Here is a 19,193-nt window from a genome sequence, read left to right on the forward strand (position 1 = left end):
CAGACATAGTCAAAATTCTAAGTCACTTGCTATACTGCATGTGAAAGAAACAGACTTCTCGAGAATGCAAATGTGTGCAATGCATGCAGAATTTGAATACCAATTGGCCCTCCAATGGGGAAGAGCGCCCTCGTGAGAGTACTTGTTTCTATTTCGACCTACATGCAAGGTGGGAGAGAGAGGACGGATGAATGCAATGTGGTTAGAGAGAATGCTACGTGAGATTCACAATGAACGGGTGATACCCTTTCATTAATGTCTCTTGAGATCACTCAAGTTCCATCTTCCCATTTACACCTACCCTTAGCCTATGACCCATGCATCTACCATTCAATGCACCTTAATGCACCCTTCCCTTCCTATTGCCCCTAGAACCTAGACACGTGTGTGCACATATTTATTAATAGAATAAGTGTCACATGTCCAAATTTGATGCCATCTGAAGCATTGGCTCCAGCTCAACGAGTCCTATCTACTGAGATGATCCACTGCCATAACAAATCGGTCAGTGTCCATCATAAATACATATACATGTTACACCATTGGCGTATAATATATAATAATGTTTTAATGTCTACTAATCACGGATTATTGATTTCTCTTGTCATGACACTGCAAGTTTTATGGGGTGAGCCTTTCTCCATTGGAGTAGTTCCTCTTGCTTGTAAATCTCTTTTTCACCATTAGAACACAAATTTTTATTTTCAAACAAAAAAGATTAATACACAAAACAAAAACATGCAAACTGATATCCTATATATCTCAAACTACAACATACCATTAAGAGCCAACATCATGACGTAAAAGCAGTAGTAAGCCAATGCTACGGATGCTTCTCCATCACTCCATTTTCTTCCATATAGGATTCGTAAAAGCACATATGAATAGCTTGGACCAAAAGTTAAGAAAAGTAAACCTGGAACAACCGACAGTATTCTGAACTCCATTAGCTGAAACTACTCAATGCTAGCAACCACAACTTAGAAAAACCCATCATTTGCAATTTAACACTGTTCATCTAACCATTCCAAGAGACATAACAATGCACAATGCTAAATAGAAAGGCATTGCAGTATCACATTGTCAAATGCCCCTTTTTTTTTTCTTGGCAAAGAAAGGAACCTTCCATTAATGCTTGAAAAAACAGCAGCCCCAAAGGTGCTGAGTATGGAAAAAACCAGATCAAGGCTGAAAGAAGAAAAACCAGCCTATTCCAAAGAAACCCAATTAACTGCCTAGGGAATCTCTGGTACAGGGGCTAACAACCAGGAGGGGGGACTATACAGTCAGCGAATCCCTCGCGAAGTAAAAATGTAGAATACTCCTGCGAGCCAAGCCTTGCAGAAACGTGAGCGCCTCGTGACAATCGCTCTCCCACACTCCCAAGTGGAGTGCAAGGTGTAGATGATATCCTTCCAGATGGCGACCAAGGTAGCCAAGGGTAGAACCAGATGCTCGCCCATCACCAGATTACAACGAGCAACCCAAATGTTCCATGCCGTGATACTGGCTACTACCTCCCAAACGCTATCCTCCGGAGGGGGATGAGGATGCGGGCTATCAAGAGGGACCACCTTATGGAGCTCTATCCTCTGAATGCTCTGTCACTGTATCCGGTAAGCTAGAGAGACCTCATCAATCTGGAACGTGTGACCCCCCTCGGTCAACCAAGCCACCATCCCCCAACTGTAGTTCCTCTGAAGGCTCTGCACATGGGTCATAATCCTGAGGGCTCCCATCCAAATCCTTGCTGCGCTACGATAGCTCCAGAGACAATGAGGGATCGTCTCTAGAAATCCAGCAGAGCAACAGTGACACTGCCCCTCCATCCGCATCTACTCCACTAACCACGGGCCAATGGGCAAGCCTCCGTGGACGGCCAGCTAGAAGTAGGAGATCTTCCTCGGCCGCAAACTGGACCATAAACGCGTCCTGGGGCACTCTCTGGGCCACCCAATGCCTCTCCCTCGAAGGGGTCCAAATCAAAGAGTCCACCATCTATGGTGTAGGAAAAGAAGGGCACCTCGTTCACCTGCTCGACAAGGCTGATCTTGAAGGGCCAAAACTACTCTCCCAGATCCCACTGGACCTCCCTCAAGGGCCTTCCCTCCCAAAGCCAGAGGCACCATCTGGATGCTAGGAGGATCAATGTGCCACTGCTTCCCCAATCGGCCCACCACTCTAATCATATGCCCATGAATCCCATCCAGACTCCCATCCATCTTTGGGTCTCTCTCAATGAGTGCCTGAAGTAGGCCTCTAGGTCCGGATTTGCTACTGGCTCACTGAACTACAAGACGTCCTCAACTCATCATGAGAAAGAGCTTTGGAGACAACGATTTGACTTGACAAAGGAGCTTGACACTGCCGTCCATTTCCCTCCTCTACTCAACCTAAACAATGACTGCAACAGAGGAGAAAAACTACGAGAAAAACGTAGTAGCCCTACCCAATTGCCAGCTTCTATCGGTGGACCAACGCAAAAGACTCCAAGGCCCTCTAACAGGGTAGTCATGCAATAATTTAAGGGAGGGCTGTTCACTCCTCCCTTCGCACGTAGTTTTGCTAGCCCTCCCAGCGGTGAACGAAACAAGAAAGTCGACTTCGCTATTGCAAGAAACTTGCTCTCCTCCGTCAATCAAAGAATGCAAGTCGGAGGTGATATTAAATTCTCAGGAGCCCCAGAAGATGGAGACAGACCTAAAAAAAGGGCAGCTTTGACCTCTCCACGCTCCCTACGGAAGGAAGGCTTTCAAAGCCAGAAAGAAAAGGAGGTGCAGCAGACCACCAGCAAAGACTCTTCCTCTCAATCCCGACGAGGGGATGGGTCAAATGGAGGCACATCAGACCTTGCCGACAGTAGAGGTGATGAGGGCAAGAGAAGTACCAGTGCAGCAGACACAAGCATCTCAGGGACCTTTAATGCACCAGCAAACTCATGCCCATCTCAGTAGGAGAGTCCTCAGTCTGAAGATGAGGAGAGCTCATATTTTAAAGGTAAAGCAGCTGCCTTCTTGGATGAAGATAGATTAGATCAATCTATTAAATGGCTATCCTCCCACGCCCTGATAGATTTTCTTCTTGGCCCAAGGCCCCCAGTTGTCTTTCTTGAAAATTGGCTTAGAAATAACTAGATTAGAAAGGGCTTTGTTGTTACTAGTGTGAGATCTCTTCGAAAGGGATTCTATTTTTTTCTATTTGAAACAGAGGATATGGCCTAGAAGCTCTCCACCATGGTCTTTGGACCATTAGACACCAACCCTTATATTTACAGTTCTGGTCCCAAGAGTTCAACCCAGATAGACCTAGATCTACTTTCCTACCAGTGTGGATGGAGCTCCTTGATCTCCCCTTTTCTTTAGTCAATCAAACTCCCAACCTCTGTAGGAGCTTGGGTCAAGTGATTGATGTTGACAAAGAACAGTTTATCAACCCTAGAGGGCACCCCCAAGTTTGTGTCAAGCTTGATGTGGCTGAGGAGCTCCCTGACACCCTCGTGATTGTCAACAGAAATGGGAGCATTTTTATGGAACAACCTCTAGTTTACAAGAATCTACCAAATTCTTGTTTCCTTTGTGGTTTATCCTCCTAGGAAACTCCCCAGCAACCTCCCAAGCAACCCTCCAAACCCAAATGGTCTACCGAGGAAAAGCAAAGCCTCAAGTACAAGAAGGTGTTAAGGGTAAAAGAGACAGTAATGTCCCACTTAAAGGTATAGAAGCAGTCAAGGACCTCAAGAATCAGGTTTTCAATGAAACAATCACCTTTCCTTTGGTAATAAACAATGCATATGAGGCCCTGATAGAGCAGAAAACTGAACAGTGGATTCAGGAGGCCAAGGAAGAGGATGAGGTCAAACCTAGATGATCTAAGGAATTTGAGGATGATGTCGATCAGCAAGATGCAAGTATGAGTGACACTGATTTAAATAACTCAAAGGAGGAACTAGCTTTGGGTAAACAGAATGAAAGGAAGACTATGGTTCAAGCAAAACCTCAAGCTATAGTGCAAAACAAAATAAGAATTTCCAAGGTTAAAGGCCAAGGAGTCCCTCCTAAAAGACCTGCCCCCAAGGCTAAAAAGGGGAAGAATAAAAATGGTACGTATTCCTTTTTCTTTCCTCACATTGAATATGTGTGGACTTATGGCCCTCTTGTTAGAAACATGGTGAAGGGAGAGAGAGAGAGAGAAGGTTAGGGTGTGAGGAAATGATGCTCAAATGAAGACATGCCAAAGGCTCTCATTCATTCATCAAGTGTAACAAGACAAGTGAAGTACAAGCCTTATATAGGCTACTCACTCACACACTAGTACCTAGTGCATATGGGATAAGTCCCATGATGACACGTGGCACTCACACAAGACTCACTCACATAGACTAGTACTAGATCAATTAGTACTTCACACTAACACATCTTATCACCACACTCTTTGGCTATGATATCTCCAACACCTCTGAGAAGTCAGGAGCTAGCTAATTGGCTGAGAGGAAACTCTCTTTTCCCTACTTTACTTGCTCTACAAGAAGTGAAGGTTACAAATGAAGTTTTGGAGAATAGACTGAAAAGTATTGATAATAGAAGGGTATGGTTTTATTCCTCTCATGAAGAGGGTAGGTATCCTTGCTCACTTCAAAGAATGTGTGTCCAATTTTCAGCAAGACTAAAGCCACAGATGGATCTCCGTTAAGTGCAAAATGAGAAGGGTGACTCTCACAGTGGCTTCAGTATATGTCCCTATTGGTTCTGTGGCCAGAAGAGCCACTTGGGAATCTTTTGTTGATATTGGCAGTGATTGTGTTGTTTTAGGGGATTTCAATATGGTTGAGTGGTCTCATGATAGATGGTTGCAGAAAGGATCTGTCCTGAGAGGTCCTAAGCTTCAAATTTGGGAAGACCTCAAGGAAAACCTGCAACTTGTTGACATAGGATCTACTGGCCTTTTTACCTGGTGCAACAGGCAGATAGGAGAGCTCAGAAGGGAGGCAAGGCTTGATAGAATTTATGTTTCTCAATCCCTCCTAGATCAGGCCCTAGAAGCCAAGCAAAGGATTTTCTCTTCTCTAACATTATCACATCATAAACCTGTCTTTGCTTGGTTTGACATGGGAACCGGGAAGAAGGGTAGCTCATGGTTTAAAGCTGATCCTTCTCTTTTTAGGCTTCAGACTGTTCAGAAGCAAATCATGGAAAACTGAAATAGCTTTCTCCTCCACAGATTCTTGCTCTCAGGGGTGGCAAAATGAGTTTTGAAGTCCTCAATTCTAAAAGCAGCTAGGAAAAACAGAGCTGCAATTAGAGCTAGGAGAATGGACAGACTGAAAGAGGAGCTAGAAGAGCTTGAACAAAAAGCAAGGGTACAAGACACAAATGCCCAGCAGCAGTTGCTTACTAAACGAAAGGAGATCAGGGTACAGGAACAGATCAGCATCCAGAATGTTAAGGTCTACTTCAGGGAATGGCGGGCAGGTAACATAGACAAGCCAACTAAAGGGAGTTTTAAGCTTCTTAGAAAAAAGAGAACTCAAGAAGAAATCCCATTTCTACAATAGGAAGATGGTTCTTATGCAATATTAGATGAAGAGAACATGGAGATCATCTTTGGTCATTTTCAAGATATGCTTAGTACTATGGACACAGCTAATGAACAAGTAGTTGAAGCCAAGAAGAGATGCTAGCAAGTCAAGCATACAATCTGGACAGGATGAAGTTGGAAAATGACTTTTCCCTTCAAGAACTCAAAGAGGCAGTTTTCTCCATTGCAGATGGCAAAACCCCAAGGGAGGATGGACTCCCAATACAAGTTCATCAGCCTCCAACAGAAGTGGCAGATCTGTTCTTTCCCTGTTTTCTCTGCTAGTAGAGAAGAGCAAGTGGACTGAAGTGTTTTGGTTTTTCACTTTTCAGTGGGACTTTTTGTTGCTTGGAAGTTAACCCTCCTTTGAGGAGAATTTTTTGCACTACAGGGAAATTATTGTACAGATCTTATGATTCTAATATAAACATCAACTCTTCTTTTTGCCCCCAAAAAAAAAAATCTACTTTGATACCTTAGTATATCTGTCTGGCCTTTTCCTTTCTTTCCTTCATTTTCCAATGTTGTGCATTCCAAGCTCAAACAAACAACTCTTTATCTCAAAAGATCATCAAATGACTGTTAAACAGCTAGAATTGAGCTTACCAAACAAAAAAACAAGCTTCAAGGCAAGAAACAAAATCTGTTGGAGCCTTAAGATCTTATGAGGTGTCAACCCTGTGATCAGAAGAGAACAATTACTAAGCAAGGAAAACCAACCCTATGCTTACAATGTAGAAATGAAAACATTCTTACAATGTAGAAATGAAAACTACATGTCATTTCCTGATAACAAAGCGCTTACGATTTTCAAAGCTACAAGTCTTTGCAAAGATTGTAAATGAACTCTCTTCAAATGGTTGCAAAAATGATCTCACCACCAAACTACCTGCAATTATTCGGAAAACCAAATCGACAGCCTGCCACTTTTAGACGCATTCGAAATGTAAACAGACCATGCAATTTGTGATTCTTGAAAAAGCTAGGTTTTAAAAAAATATTCCGTAGAGACTGCCACAATAGCTCAATCAATACAAACTCATCAAGGTAAACCTCACCTAAATTGTCAACAAAGCCATAAACTCCTTGATTGTAAGTTGTATCAAAAATCAGCAGTACCAATTTCTCCCCTTCTTGGAGAATCAGCTTTTGAAATGACTGGAAGGTAAACATCATAGACAAGTACAACAATTGTTTGTCAATATGTTTCCACATGCCCCTACATCACAGAAATCAACAATCGCTATGATCAATGATCATTTTATGGCCATTTATTTCTTTATGCAGGTATCTATTGTAAAAGGACCTCACATAAATTTAATATATTTGTGGTAAAGAAAACATTACCGGAATGGAAAAAGGAACGTAGTCACCCGTAACCTTTTCTGCTTAAGCTCATGTTTAAGCTTTGAAAAGAATAGAAAATAAGCCCAATATCCCAGCAGTAAGCATGAACCATACGACAGTTGAGCATATGCAAAAAGCATTCCTCCAGGCTGGAGTTGACACAATAATGAGTTAGAAAGGTGTTGAATCAACTTATACTAAAATTCAAACCCTACATCATGTCCAAAAAAAGGATCCAAAAAATAAAAATATGGCTGAGATTGAAAATATACAACTCTAGAGACATCCTGATTCCCACCAAACCCCATAACATGACAATGAGCCTCGTAACTAATTGAGGTACATGGCCTAGATTGCTGATGGATTTGGTTATAAAAATACACTCACCACACACTTCCCAAAGTTATCTTGATCTACTCCCCACTAATAATAGGCATAGTCATTTGCCGCCCATCTCTAACCTCATTTGGGTAGCATAATGCCTCCCTAAAATACGAGTAATGCCCGATGAGTCAAGAATACCCACAAGACAAGTTCTCGATTGACATACACAGCTATCCCACAAGTGCTCACGAGGTGCCAAAAGAAATTCTAAAGCGTAATAAATGATGACAATAAGTACAAGATCTGCAATCTGCGGGCACTTGTCATATGCACAGTTTACCTAGGGTTGGATAGCAGGTGAACATGGGTTACGGGATAGCATAGGGCCGGATGGTTATTTTTAGCCGAGATTGCTATATATAGAGACTACTTCATATATACTGCTCGCTTTATATGGGGGGAGCTATTCATAGTGTCATGCTATCTATAGCAGGTTTCCTTCTATATAGAGGGAGGGCCAGTGCTATTGTGAGGTCAGTTGAGTGCTCCTCAACTGACGGATGGGACTTGGACCCAGGCCAAGAATCTGGCGAGTAGTAGCCCACGTGCTTGGGGGTGGTCAGGAGGATTGAGGCACCTGTGTGATGATTCTGGTTGGATTGAGGACGTGATTCCAAGTGATAGGGCTAGATCTTGAGGGGTCGTGTCATTTGGTATCAGAGCCGCCCTCTCACGACAAGTAGAGAGGTGAAGTAGCGCAGGAGATTTTCACGTACGATTCTCATATCTGCGTAGGATTTTCCAGATTCTCTTCTATTCAAGACGAGCATATGGGGTTGGCAGTTGCATTGGTAACTAGTGAAATCGTTGGATTTCTTTGACTGGTTGGGATTCCTCTGTGGTTCGCCTTTAGAGAAGGAATTTGATGCTTGAATATTTTTATATGAAATCGAAATCATTGATCAGCTAGTTGTTTGAGGAAGGTACCTAACGTAGGAGATTCGGTGAGGTTGATGGATGATACAATTACATGAGCACTTGGTAAGCTCTTGTGATGGGGATGATAAAAGGGGAGGATTAGGCCGTATAGGATTGGAAAAGCCGGGTGTGATTATCCAGGACTGGATTGGGCTTACGAATTGGGATGAAGGAGTAATTTGCTCTGATTGGCTGCAATGCTTTTCTGACGATCTACCCACATCTTTCCTTGTTTGGGCTAAACGGAAGGATTGGGTACGAAAAGCAACCCTTTCCAACAATAACTGCACGGTGCAAATCTCATCCAAACACCCTGTTTTGATCGTCTCTATCTGATGTGCAAGGAGCACCATTCTTGTTCGATGCATTAGCGCAACAGCATGGACATGCCTGGGCCTATGTGGACTCCTGCGTAGGAGATGGGCGATGTGAGCCTAGCGTTTAGGGGGCCGCTGCCTTTTAGATCATTGCACAACGCTTCAGTATTTTTTTGATTCGACTAAGAATAAAAAAGCAATGCTGTTTTTGGGCAGCATGCTTTTGGAAAAGTGTGGATGAGCTTTTCCTAAAAGCTGTTTTTTTGTTCAAAGCATTAGGCTTTTGGGATTCTCACCTTTAAAAGACTCCCACCCTTGCTTTGTTTACCCCAATTTCCCCTTCACCCTCTTCGTTAACTTTCCTCATTCGTTGCTCTTCACACCTGGTTTGCTGTTCCTATCAAAAGCCATCAAAGCAATCAAACTCCACCCTTGGACTATTGCTTTATTGAGGTGGAGGACGAGGCTACCTCGAAGATTATTCCTCGTAGGCCTCATGACCTGCTATGCGAGATGGATTCCTTGATGGATGACCTCTAGGCAGCTCTTCACTACTATGAAACCCCTCAGTACCAGAAATGCATTGATGAAGGCTCCTATTGTTCTAAATGTAGGCAGATTGTTTTAGAGTCTTTATACCGCTTCCAAGTTATTGAGACGGGATGAAGAGGTTGCAATCCTCAATTTTGAAAGACACTCATTAATTTTTGGCTCCATTGGATTTTTGAACCACTTGTGGTTCACGAGAGTTCCTCAATTTTGAAAGACACCCTTCCCACGCTCGGCCTACGCTCATACCCCGCTCAGCCTACACTCTACGCACCCCGCTCAGCCTACCCCTTCGCTCAGCCTACCCCGCTCAGCCTACGCTTAGCCTACTCCGCTCAGCCTACCCCTACGCCCCCTACGCTCATCCTACGCCTACCCCTACGCCCCCTACACCTATGCCCTACGCTCAGCCCAACCCCTACGCTCATCCTACGCATATGCCCTACATCCCCTACCCCCCTCCCTACGCTTATACCTAGATGAATCCAGGAACATTCCCAAACTCATCCTCTAAAAACACAACATAGTGCAGTTTCAATCTCACGAGAGTCACTCATAAGATTGAAAACCATAAACTCCATCACGCATAGCAGGGACTAGCTACTATGACATCCCCACTGACGTCATCAGCGCCCAACAGTGGTGTAGACCATAGTATAAAAGTATGCTCTCACACATACAAATCCACACACCCACACATACTTGAGCATCCATTTATACAAAGTCTTTGTACTGAGTTTCTGTCGGCACTCCGGAGGTGAAGGGCAAACTCAGCCATGACGAAGGCTAGCAACCCCCTCTCTACGCTTAGCCTACCTAGCCACCCCCCTCTCTGCTCCTCCCGCTTCTGCTTCAGCCTCTCACCACCTCCCCTTTTTTTTTAATAAAAAAATATTTAATTTATTTTTATTTTTATTTTTAAACTCCTCGCCATCTGAGCCTCTCCTTCTCCACCTCCTGGCTGCCTCTCCACCTCTTCCACCCCGCCTCATCACCACCTTGCACTAGACATGCCTTCCATTATGGGGGGGAGCCGGTGCTCCCACTCCCGATCGGACGCTAAGACTTGCACACAAAAAAAAACAAAAAAAGGTCCAGGAGAAATGGGGGACAAAGCCAAGAAAGACGACCAAAAAAAAAAAAAAAAGCAAACGACACAACTGAAATTGGAGGATGTGAACACACGTTACAACCAAAGTGGACTCGGGGTAGACAGCAAGGCAAAGGCAGGACCGCCTCAGCTTCTTCAGCCTCTATCTCTACCTCATTCTCAGCTCCCGCTACAGTTTCAGTTTCGGTTTCAGCTCCAACCTCAGCTCCCTCTATCTCTATCTCTACTTCGAATTCAGCCCCCGCTTCAGGCTCAGCTCCAATTCCAGTCTCAACTCCCTCTACAACTACTATCAGTGACATACTCATGCCCATGGCGCCGGTTGTTCTTCCCTTCCCCTCCTCTCCTGTTACAGCTCTCGCACCACTCATGACCCCTACTTCAGAGGTGTCATACACTGTTCCGCATTACGCTTCACTCTCTCCTCTCCCTCTCAGTCAACTCACGCTCCCACACCCTGTTGGGATTGCCTCATCCATTCCACTGTCATCTCCGTTCCTCATCCAGTTCACCCAGTCACCGTCCAGTTTCCGGACTCAGTCCCACACTTTCATGCCACAGTCACCACATTTTCAGCATGGACATTACACCAGAGGCCTGTGAGACCTTGCTCATGGAGATACATAGTTTCCATGAGCGTGAGATGGAGTTGACTCGCTTCGCACAGGAGCGGGTCCGCTTCAACCAGGAGCAGAGCCGCATCATACAGGAGCAGGCTAGGGCCATTCGGGAGCAGGCGGGTCTTATTCAGGAACTCAAACATGATATCATGCAGCTCCGACAGGAGGTCACAGCCATACACACTGTCCCAGGGAGTACCCCGGTGATCGAGGCACGAATTGCGAGCATGCAATCTGCTATTAAGGAGACTTCCAGATGGGTTGACGTGGCCAAACGGGAACCCGCAAGGGTAACTGTTTCGGCTACCCTCATGGAGCGGCAGCAGAGAGCCAGTAAGGCTCTCAACATCAGAGTACGCGTGAAAACGAGAGTACAAGAAGGCCTAAAGGCCAGCAGGCTGTAATCACAAAACGGATACAGCCCGTGGTAACAAAATAATTACAAGCCTCTCAGGGCATAATCATCTGAGTGTGGACAAACAACCACGGTGGAGGGGAGTAATGCCACTGAAGACTCTGAGCAGAGTGCTGGAAGAACCGCTCTTGATGGTCCCAGTCGCGAAGGAAGCGCCGTCGCTTCTCCTTCCCTGCCCGGGACTCCCCCTGAATCTGATCCCACTGACCCTTGAGCGTGTGAATGATCGTGCTCCAGATGTCCGCTAGGATCTGGGTAGCAGAAGAAGCTCAAAAGGCGGAATCGTTTGGCGCTGTGGCGCCATCTCAGACGAACGTCACCCTCCTTCCACTGCTGCTGAAGAAGCTCCGCTACTCTGCTACCGATCCAGTCCTGTACCTGCTCCTGGGACTGATCACGAATCGTCTCCCAAACATTTTCATTCGTCCATTGCTCATTCCCGTCACTGGTGATAGTGAAGGAATAGCTAGGACCATCATGGGGGGCAAGGACGGAGACCTTACCCTTCGCCCCCTTTCGGAGGAAGAAGATACTGATGTCTAGGCATGCAGGGAAGGAGCCAATACCAGCTGCATCCAAGTAATCCCAAGGTCCTGCTCGGTAAAACTCCAAAGGTAGAGCTCTAGGAGCTGCCCTTGCGTGGGGGGACGAAGATGAGGAGTCAGAACCAGAAAGAAGGGTGCTGGCTGTTGAAAGAGTTGGAGTGGTGCTGGCCGTCTGCGGGAAAGGGTCTCTCCCCTCCACCGGGCCAAGGGGGATAGGCGCGGAGGAGGTCTGTGCTGGCTTCGGGGCCGCACGTGGCGCAGGCGGATGGGGGGGGGTCTCGCGGGATCATGCTCGAGGGAGAGGGGGGGGCTGAAACCAAAGGTGCCGGGGGGGGTCCCGTAGGGGGGGGAGGTAGGGGAACCGAGGAGGAAGGGGAAGGAGGGGGGGGTGCGGTGAAGGATGAGGGGGAGGCTGGCTGACCTTCTCCTTCCCTTTCTCCTTCCCCTTACCGGGCTGCTGCTGACTGGTGACCACAGGGGTCTCTTGCTGGAGAGGGGGGGGCTTTTTTGTTACTGTTTTGTTTCCTTTCCGTTTCCTTTTGACCTCAGTCCAGCCTTCCCCTTCGGGAGGGGGGGTCGATGCCTGGCGGGGGGGATCCTGAGTTGCCTGGATGGGGGCCATCTGAGGTTCTGTCCTCGTGAAGCGAGGGCAAGAGCGCGCCTGGTGCCCGAAGCCGTGGCATCTCAGACACTGATCTGTGCGACCAGTGACCATAATGCGCTGCGTCACCACACCTGTGTCCGTCTCAATCTCGAACTCTGAGGGGATACTCTGCGGATCTAGGACTGCCACTTTGACACGTGGCACCCCTTGGGCTGCCGCCGCATCAACGAAGGTGTCCTGCATGAGCCAACCAAAGTGCGCCCCCAAGTCCTTGATGATCAGGCGAAGCTCTGTTGCGAGGCCTGGGAAGATGAGGGTAATTGGATGGCGGGGAATGCGGAAGCGGGCATCAAAGTCCGCTACACTGAAACCCCTATACCATGGGACCATAAGCATGATCTTCCCACCCACAAAGGTAGGGGACCGTCTGACCATATCGCTCGCAGCCTGTGCTGAGGAGAGCTTGAGCCAGAAGATACCACGTCCCATGAGTACGACCTCCTCAATGTGCCTATCCTCAAGGTAAAGGGTGGACTGCAACCAGTCCTCCCTGATGTCTGCTCGTGAAGGGGCGTAGCCAATGACTCTCCCATAAACGGACATCTGGGAAAAGTCAGTGGCGGCCTGCTTCACCAAGGACACCTGATGCTCTGAAAGTGTTATGCGGTAGGCTGAAGGAGGGGGGGGGGGGGGGTCCGTCTGGGCCACCGGTTCCGGACTTACGGCCGCCATACCGCATCGACAAACTGCGAAAGCTCCAAAAGGCGGGGGAAAGGAAGTGGCAGAGGCGAGGGAGGGAGGAATGGGACGGAGGCGGGGGAGGAAAGAGGGAGGGATGGAGATGTACAAGGAAGCGGGGGGAGGAGAGGCGGTAGAGTGGGGAGAGACTGGCGAGGGAGGGGAGGAAAGGAGGAGGGAGGGGGGGGGGCAGCGCGGCGCAGGACGGGGAAGGGGAGGGAGGAGAGGAGAGGGTGTGGCAGCGCGGCGCGAGGGAGGGCGGGGAAGCAAGGAGGAGAGGAGGGAGGGGACCGGGGGGTGGCAGTGTGGCACAAAGGTGGGGAAGGGGGAGGAAAGGGAGCAGGGGGTGGTAGCGCAACGCGAGGGGGGGGAGGCGAGGAAGGATGGAGGGGCGGAGAAGGAAGGAGAGGGGGGGCGGATGGCGGGCGGAGAAGGAGGAGAGGGGGACGGAGGGAGGCGCGGCGGCTGCGAGCAAAGAGGCAACAGAGAGGGAGGAGGGGAAGGGGGGAGGGGGCCGCGCAGCGCGAGGGAAAAGACGGGAAGGGGGGGGGTGGGAGCATTCGCAGGAGCAGCCACCTCTATTATGGATAATATCTGGTTTGATTATGCACACACACTTTATGACATCCCAAATCAGCCAGTCCCTAACCTCTCACACATGCCTCGTCTCACATCCTGCACCCTCTTCACTAGAGGAGGGGTAAAGGATGCCGTAATGAAACTTCATGATGACTGAGCGAAGGATCATGAGGGGCTATGCACTGAGTTCATTGCATATGGGATTAACCTCCCAGCCCCGATCTTAGCAAAGCTTTTTAATGAGGCTATTTGTTTGGGATTTCCACACACTTGGACCATTAATACTATCTCACCCATCCATAAGGCAGGGATCCCATGAGCCCGGAGAACTACAGGACCATTATGATTGGACATGTCATGTCCAAGATTTATGCATCAGTACTTGACTCCGAGGTTAGCAGACTTGCAGAGTGTCAAGGACTTAGAGCAGCAAGACAAGCCGAATTCCGATGTGATCATGGAACCATGGACCACATTCTCACGCTCAAAAGTGTCATCGAGGAGGCGAGGCCACAGAAGCAGAGGGTTTATTGTTGCTTTGTGGATTTTCGCAAGGCATTTGACACTGTTCCGAGAGCCCGCCTCATACGGCGCCTACAGGACTTGGGTTATGACTAGAAGATCATTTGGGCTGTCATGGCACTTTACGAGAGAGTTTCACGCAGAGTTCGGGCAAGATCCGGGTGGACAGACAAGATCATGAGCACCATCGGGGTCAAACAAGGGTGTCCTTTGTCGCCTACCTTGTTTAGCCTCTACATTGACGAGCTTGAGACAGTGATGCAGACACAGGGGGGTGTAGGTTGCTCTCTTGCGGGCACGCTGATCCACATTTTGCTCTACGCAAATGACGTGGCTCTTGTCTTCCTAGACGCACTACAGTCCTTTTGTGAGTCTCATGATTTGAAGGTCAACCTGGGTAAAACCAAGGTCATGATCTTCAATACATCTCAAGCCATCATGCATCAGGAGCAGTTCACATTTGAGGGGTCATCTGTTGAGATAGTTCCATCATACACTTAACTTGGGGTTATCTTCTTCGGACCCAGCTTCTATATGAGACCCGCGATGCAAGCACGCTTGAGTAGAGGGTATGCTTCATTGGCCAGACTAGAGAGGCACTGCTTCCGCTCGCACTTTCAGGATCCACGCACCAAGGGGTTGCTTTTTTACTCCTTGGTTCGCCCAGCAGGGATGTACGGCAGCCCTTGTTGGGGGCCAGACTTGTCGGATATAGAGTGGGCCCGTGTGGAGTGGCTACAGGTTCTCACGGATGATTCGTGGTAAGTCATCCGTTCCTCACCAGATCATTCAGGCTGAGTTTGGGTCACCCCCTTTACAACTAGATGCTGCATTTCAGGTCATCACGTATCTGTACCGAGTTAGGGAATATGGGGATTATACCTCAGGGCGTAGCAGGCTACCATGGATAGCTCTATCCTCTTCTATGACACTTGTAACAAGAGGAGACCAGAGGTGCTGGTATGCTCATACAGAGAGATGGTTTGAGCGATTGAGGCTCCACATGGATAGACTATCTTCCTTCCAGTACAGCATGGATGCTCCGTTTTCTCCCCTCTTATCACACGAGGTCAACCAGGTTATCCGTGAGGATCTACTACAGCCACACACATTTCGGACCTGGTTGGGACCGAGTGAACTCCCAGTGAAGCTTAGCTTCTACAGAGATCACTTCTTACATATCACAGCGGAGGGTTTCATTGACCCACCAGGATACATGCAGATTCACCTACCCCGCTCGCTGAGGATCTCTCTTGGGCAGTTTCGGGTCTCTTCACACAGACTTCGCATCGAGAGCCGCAGAGCAAAGCGACTATCCAGGGAGAGGCGCATATGCACACTGTGTGACATGCAGGAGGTTGAGACAAAGGAGCATTTCATTTTCACGTGTCCTGTGTACTATGAGATCCGAGTGCGTTTCCACTACCTCTTTAGGGATAGTTATGGGATTTTGGCCTGTTTCCTCTCCTACCCAGACCAACGGTGTTTGACAGGTTTCATTCATGAGGCACTTAGACACCGTGAGAGGATACTCCAAGCACGAAGACAAGAGCAAACTTCTTTCTCGGCTAATCCCTCTCAAAGCTCTATCACGGAGTTCTTTCAGCTAGATCACATGGACCCCCACAAGACGAGGCCTCGACATGACCGTGACCCAGAGCCCGTGACCCGACAGCTCAGACAGAGGGTCAACACACAGATCACACTTGGGGACATCCCCTCCTTGTTTAGAGTCGACCGACGGGGGTCACAGTAGCCCTTGTCAAACGCAGAGCTACGACTAGGAGACGTGTCAGGACCGCACCTCTAAGTGGCCGACAGCACTCTATTGCCGACTCCATGCCTCCACTGCCTCATCCATCCTGATATCTTACTGCTACCGATGATGATGATGATATTGATGACGATGCTGAGATTGATATATAGTCGACCATCGACATGACTATGTTGTACTTAGGACTTAGTACTCCCATTCTGCATTTTCGCATTTTGCATTGGTATGGACGCTCGTTTAGTAGCTCCACTACCACAGCTTGTTGTATCAGGATTTTCACAGTCTCATAGACCCATCGGTCTTCCGAAGACTTTAATAAACTTTCTTTCTTTCTTTCTTTCTAGTTATTAAATTCACCGAGTTTGGTTTTGAATTGTAACTACGTGGAATTTATAATTTGATATATATATATATACCTTTGTAAGACTAGAATAAGTCCAATCATACAAATTTAGATTTTTTGTTGTTCTAAAGACCAAAAATCTCCACAGAAAATAAAAGAAAAAATGAAAGAGAAGGGGGGAGGGGGGGGAGGGGGGAAAGAGGTAAACAAAAACTTTTCTGAAAAACAAAAGGAAGACATACTTAGCAAGCAAAGCAACACTTATCTCGTCATCAATGCCCAAGCATAAGTAGCTATATTGCGTTTCTAAAGACCCATGGAGTCTCTTGGGCAAACCCAATGCTTACTAAAAAGCGTCAAATAAACAAAAGAGAAAGAAAACAAGAAATAAAGAAGAAGGGAAGAAGGTGGCTAAGCAAAAATAAACAAGCAAGTCAAGAAACAAAATCTTCCAAAAACTGGAATTTCTCTCTCTCTCTCTCTCTCTCTCTCTCTCTCTCTCATTTAAAACATAAAAAGCTAAATGGACCCTTTACACTTATGTATCACTTCCTACAAAGAGGCAAAATTACATTCCTAACTTAGAAAGCACAAGCATACTCAATCAAACTCTCTTTTGATGGTTTTGTCAAATTATATATTATGTACTTTTGTGGAATATATCTTGAATTTTTTTTAAAGATGTGGTAACCCTCCCTGAGATTGAGTCTACTATGGAGCTCCACGGGTGGACCAAAAGAAACATGGCTTCTCGGGCTAAAGAATCTTCGTCAGTCCTTGCAAAAAATCTAATCAAGCTGCTCCCAATTCAATTCATCGTACTTGTACTTCACCCTAGAGGTCCTTGGGTATGGCTTCACTTTGGATTATACCACCGCATCAGAGAATCTTAGATGTAGCATACCTTAGCGTCCCATACCACCAAGGTATACTACAAATAAAAGACTCGGTGGACAATATGAGTGAATCAGGGTAGCCAATCCCTCTTTACTTACACTATCCCAGATTGAGTCAGGGTGGCAAATCCGTTCTCAATCCTGGCCTTAATGTGATTATATCCCCCCTTGTGTTACATTACCGCAACCAATAGGTCAAAGAAGAAAACAAGTAGATACTATCCCTAACAACTCCTGAATCCAGACTAATTATGATCTCGGACTAACAAAGTGAGAATCAAAATGACCCCGCCTTTGGATATAACTCAAGAAGGTATCCAAATAACAGTCATCCTAGTCTAATCAATAAGAACTTTCATATGTCCAAAGAAAAATCAGAACTCACAATCACATCGGGATCAACTCAAAATAGAATCAAACAAGAATCTTTTTTCTAGGATTCGAGAGAAGGAAATTCAATTGTCTTTGTTAAGTCCGGTTTAATATGTAACAATACTTAGGCATCATCAATATACCACAGAAATTGACCTCGAGGGGATCAATTGATGGGGTTGTTCGAATAACGATTCCTTGAAACCGCCTCAGATTTTGAGTTCAAGGGTATTCAGCATGATGACTATTTTTCCGCGAATACCAGGTCAAAAATCAATAGAAATGGTTGATAGAATCATTTACCTTCAGGTATGGATTTTACCATGCTTGTGTACGGATATGTCAAAGGAACTAACTCTATAGATTCAAGAGTTACAGATTTCTCGAGAAGAATACTCAAAGATATGTAACCATGTTCAGGTTGAGAGATTCACTTTCCTTGAGTTGGTTATCAAAGATTGTGGCTTTGGCCTTAGATTCTCTTTGATTTGAGTCTCATGGAAAGTATACCGCACTCAAACTGATAGTCAGAGTATAGTTGTTGGCATTGACTAACCTTCACAAATAGTTTTTGGGCTCTTTGGTGAACTCAAGAGTGAGTTCTTAGAGGCAGGGGAGTATGTCATGTGCACGGTGTACCTAGGGTTGGATAGTAGGTGAACGTGGATTATGGGATAGCATAGGGCCAGATGGCTATTTTTAGCCAAGGTTGCTATATATAGAGATTGCTTCATATATAGTCCTCACTTTATATGGGGGGAGCTATTCATAGCGCCATGCTATCTATAGTGGGTTAGAGAGAGGGCCACTGCTATTGTGAGCAATTGAGCGCTCCTCAACCGATGGATGGGGCTTGGACCCAGGTCGGGACTCTGGCCATATGCATGGCGGATCATAGGTGGTGTATGGAGGGTCCCCTAGAGGGGCACAGGTAGTATGGGACGCTTGGGTTAGATTATGGATGAGTTGAGCTGTAGCCCACGTACTTGGGGGTGGTCTGGAGGATTGAAGCACCTGCGCGATGATTCTAGTTGGATTGAGGACGAGATTCCAGGTTAGTGATAGTGTTAGATCTTGGGGACTCGTGTCAGCACTTGAGTACAAAGATAATGTAAAATCACCAATGATGGGAATGCAGTGGATTAAAGGGGAGTGCATCACAAAAATTGAGTACCTAAGGGCAAAAAGGAGAGCATGTCGATGATTTCCCAAGATGAGCAGGTGTGGAGATATACCACGATGTCTCTTTGAAAGGATGCACACAACAGATCATGTCAGTCTACAAGAGGCTATGGAAGATCACTAGTGAGCAAACAGTTAGTTATCTCTCCACCTGTGTACCGGGGTCCTATCTATGCTTTCTGAGGGACCAGGCCCATTGGGAGATGGAGCGTATATGAAATAATATCAATGGGCAATGCCTCTAATGAACGCTAGCATCATCAAGGTATCAAATCTGTGATAGGATGCTGCTAGTGGTCAGCCTATGTAGCCTGACATACATAACTGCACAGTTTTAGCATCCATTTATACATACTTTTTTTTTTGGTAAAAGAAATCTTGCATTTAAAAGCATTTACATTCA

At 46.6% G+C, this 19,193-nt stretch overlaps 1 protein-coding gene across 4 annotated transcripts in view; it reads right to left on the reverse strand.

Moving 5' to 3' along the window:
* Nucleotides 1–19,193, reverse strand: part of LOC147882853 (lipid transporter) — a 43,063-nt gene that overhangs the window by 14,662 nt on the left and 9,208 nt on the right. For 3 of the 4 annotated variants that reach the window (XM_087400399.1, XM_087400397.1, XM_087400400.1), the window contains 5 exons: nucleotides 6,922–7,070; nucleotides 6,633–6,793; nucleotides 6,380–6,463; nucleotides 6,181–6,252; nucleotides 779–916 (listed from right to left, as the gene is read on the reverse strand). In XM_087400399.1, the coding sequence (XP_087256525.1) occupies nucleotides 779–916; nucleotides 6,181–6,252; nucleotides 6,380–6,463; nucleotides 6,633–6,793; nucleotides 6,922–7,070 (604 nt within the window). The remainder of the gene's footprint in view (nucleotides 1–778; nucleotides 917–6,180; nucleotides 6,253–6,379; nucleotides 6,464–6,632; nucleotides 6,794–6,921; nucleotides 7,071–19,193) is intronic. The other variant, XM_087400398.1, reaches the window with a different exon arrangement.

The sequence above is a fragment of the Dipteris shenzhenensis genome, chromosome 29, assembly GCF_047967505.1.
Source record: "Dipteris shenzhenensis isolate YYH24624 ecotype China chromosome 29, Dip_SZ_1.0, whole genome shotgun sequence".
Taxonomy (NCBI): domain Eukaryota; kingdom Viridiplantae; phylum Streptophyta; class Polypodiopsida; order Gleicheniales; family Dipteridaceae; genus Dipteris; species Dipteris shenzhenensis.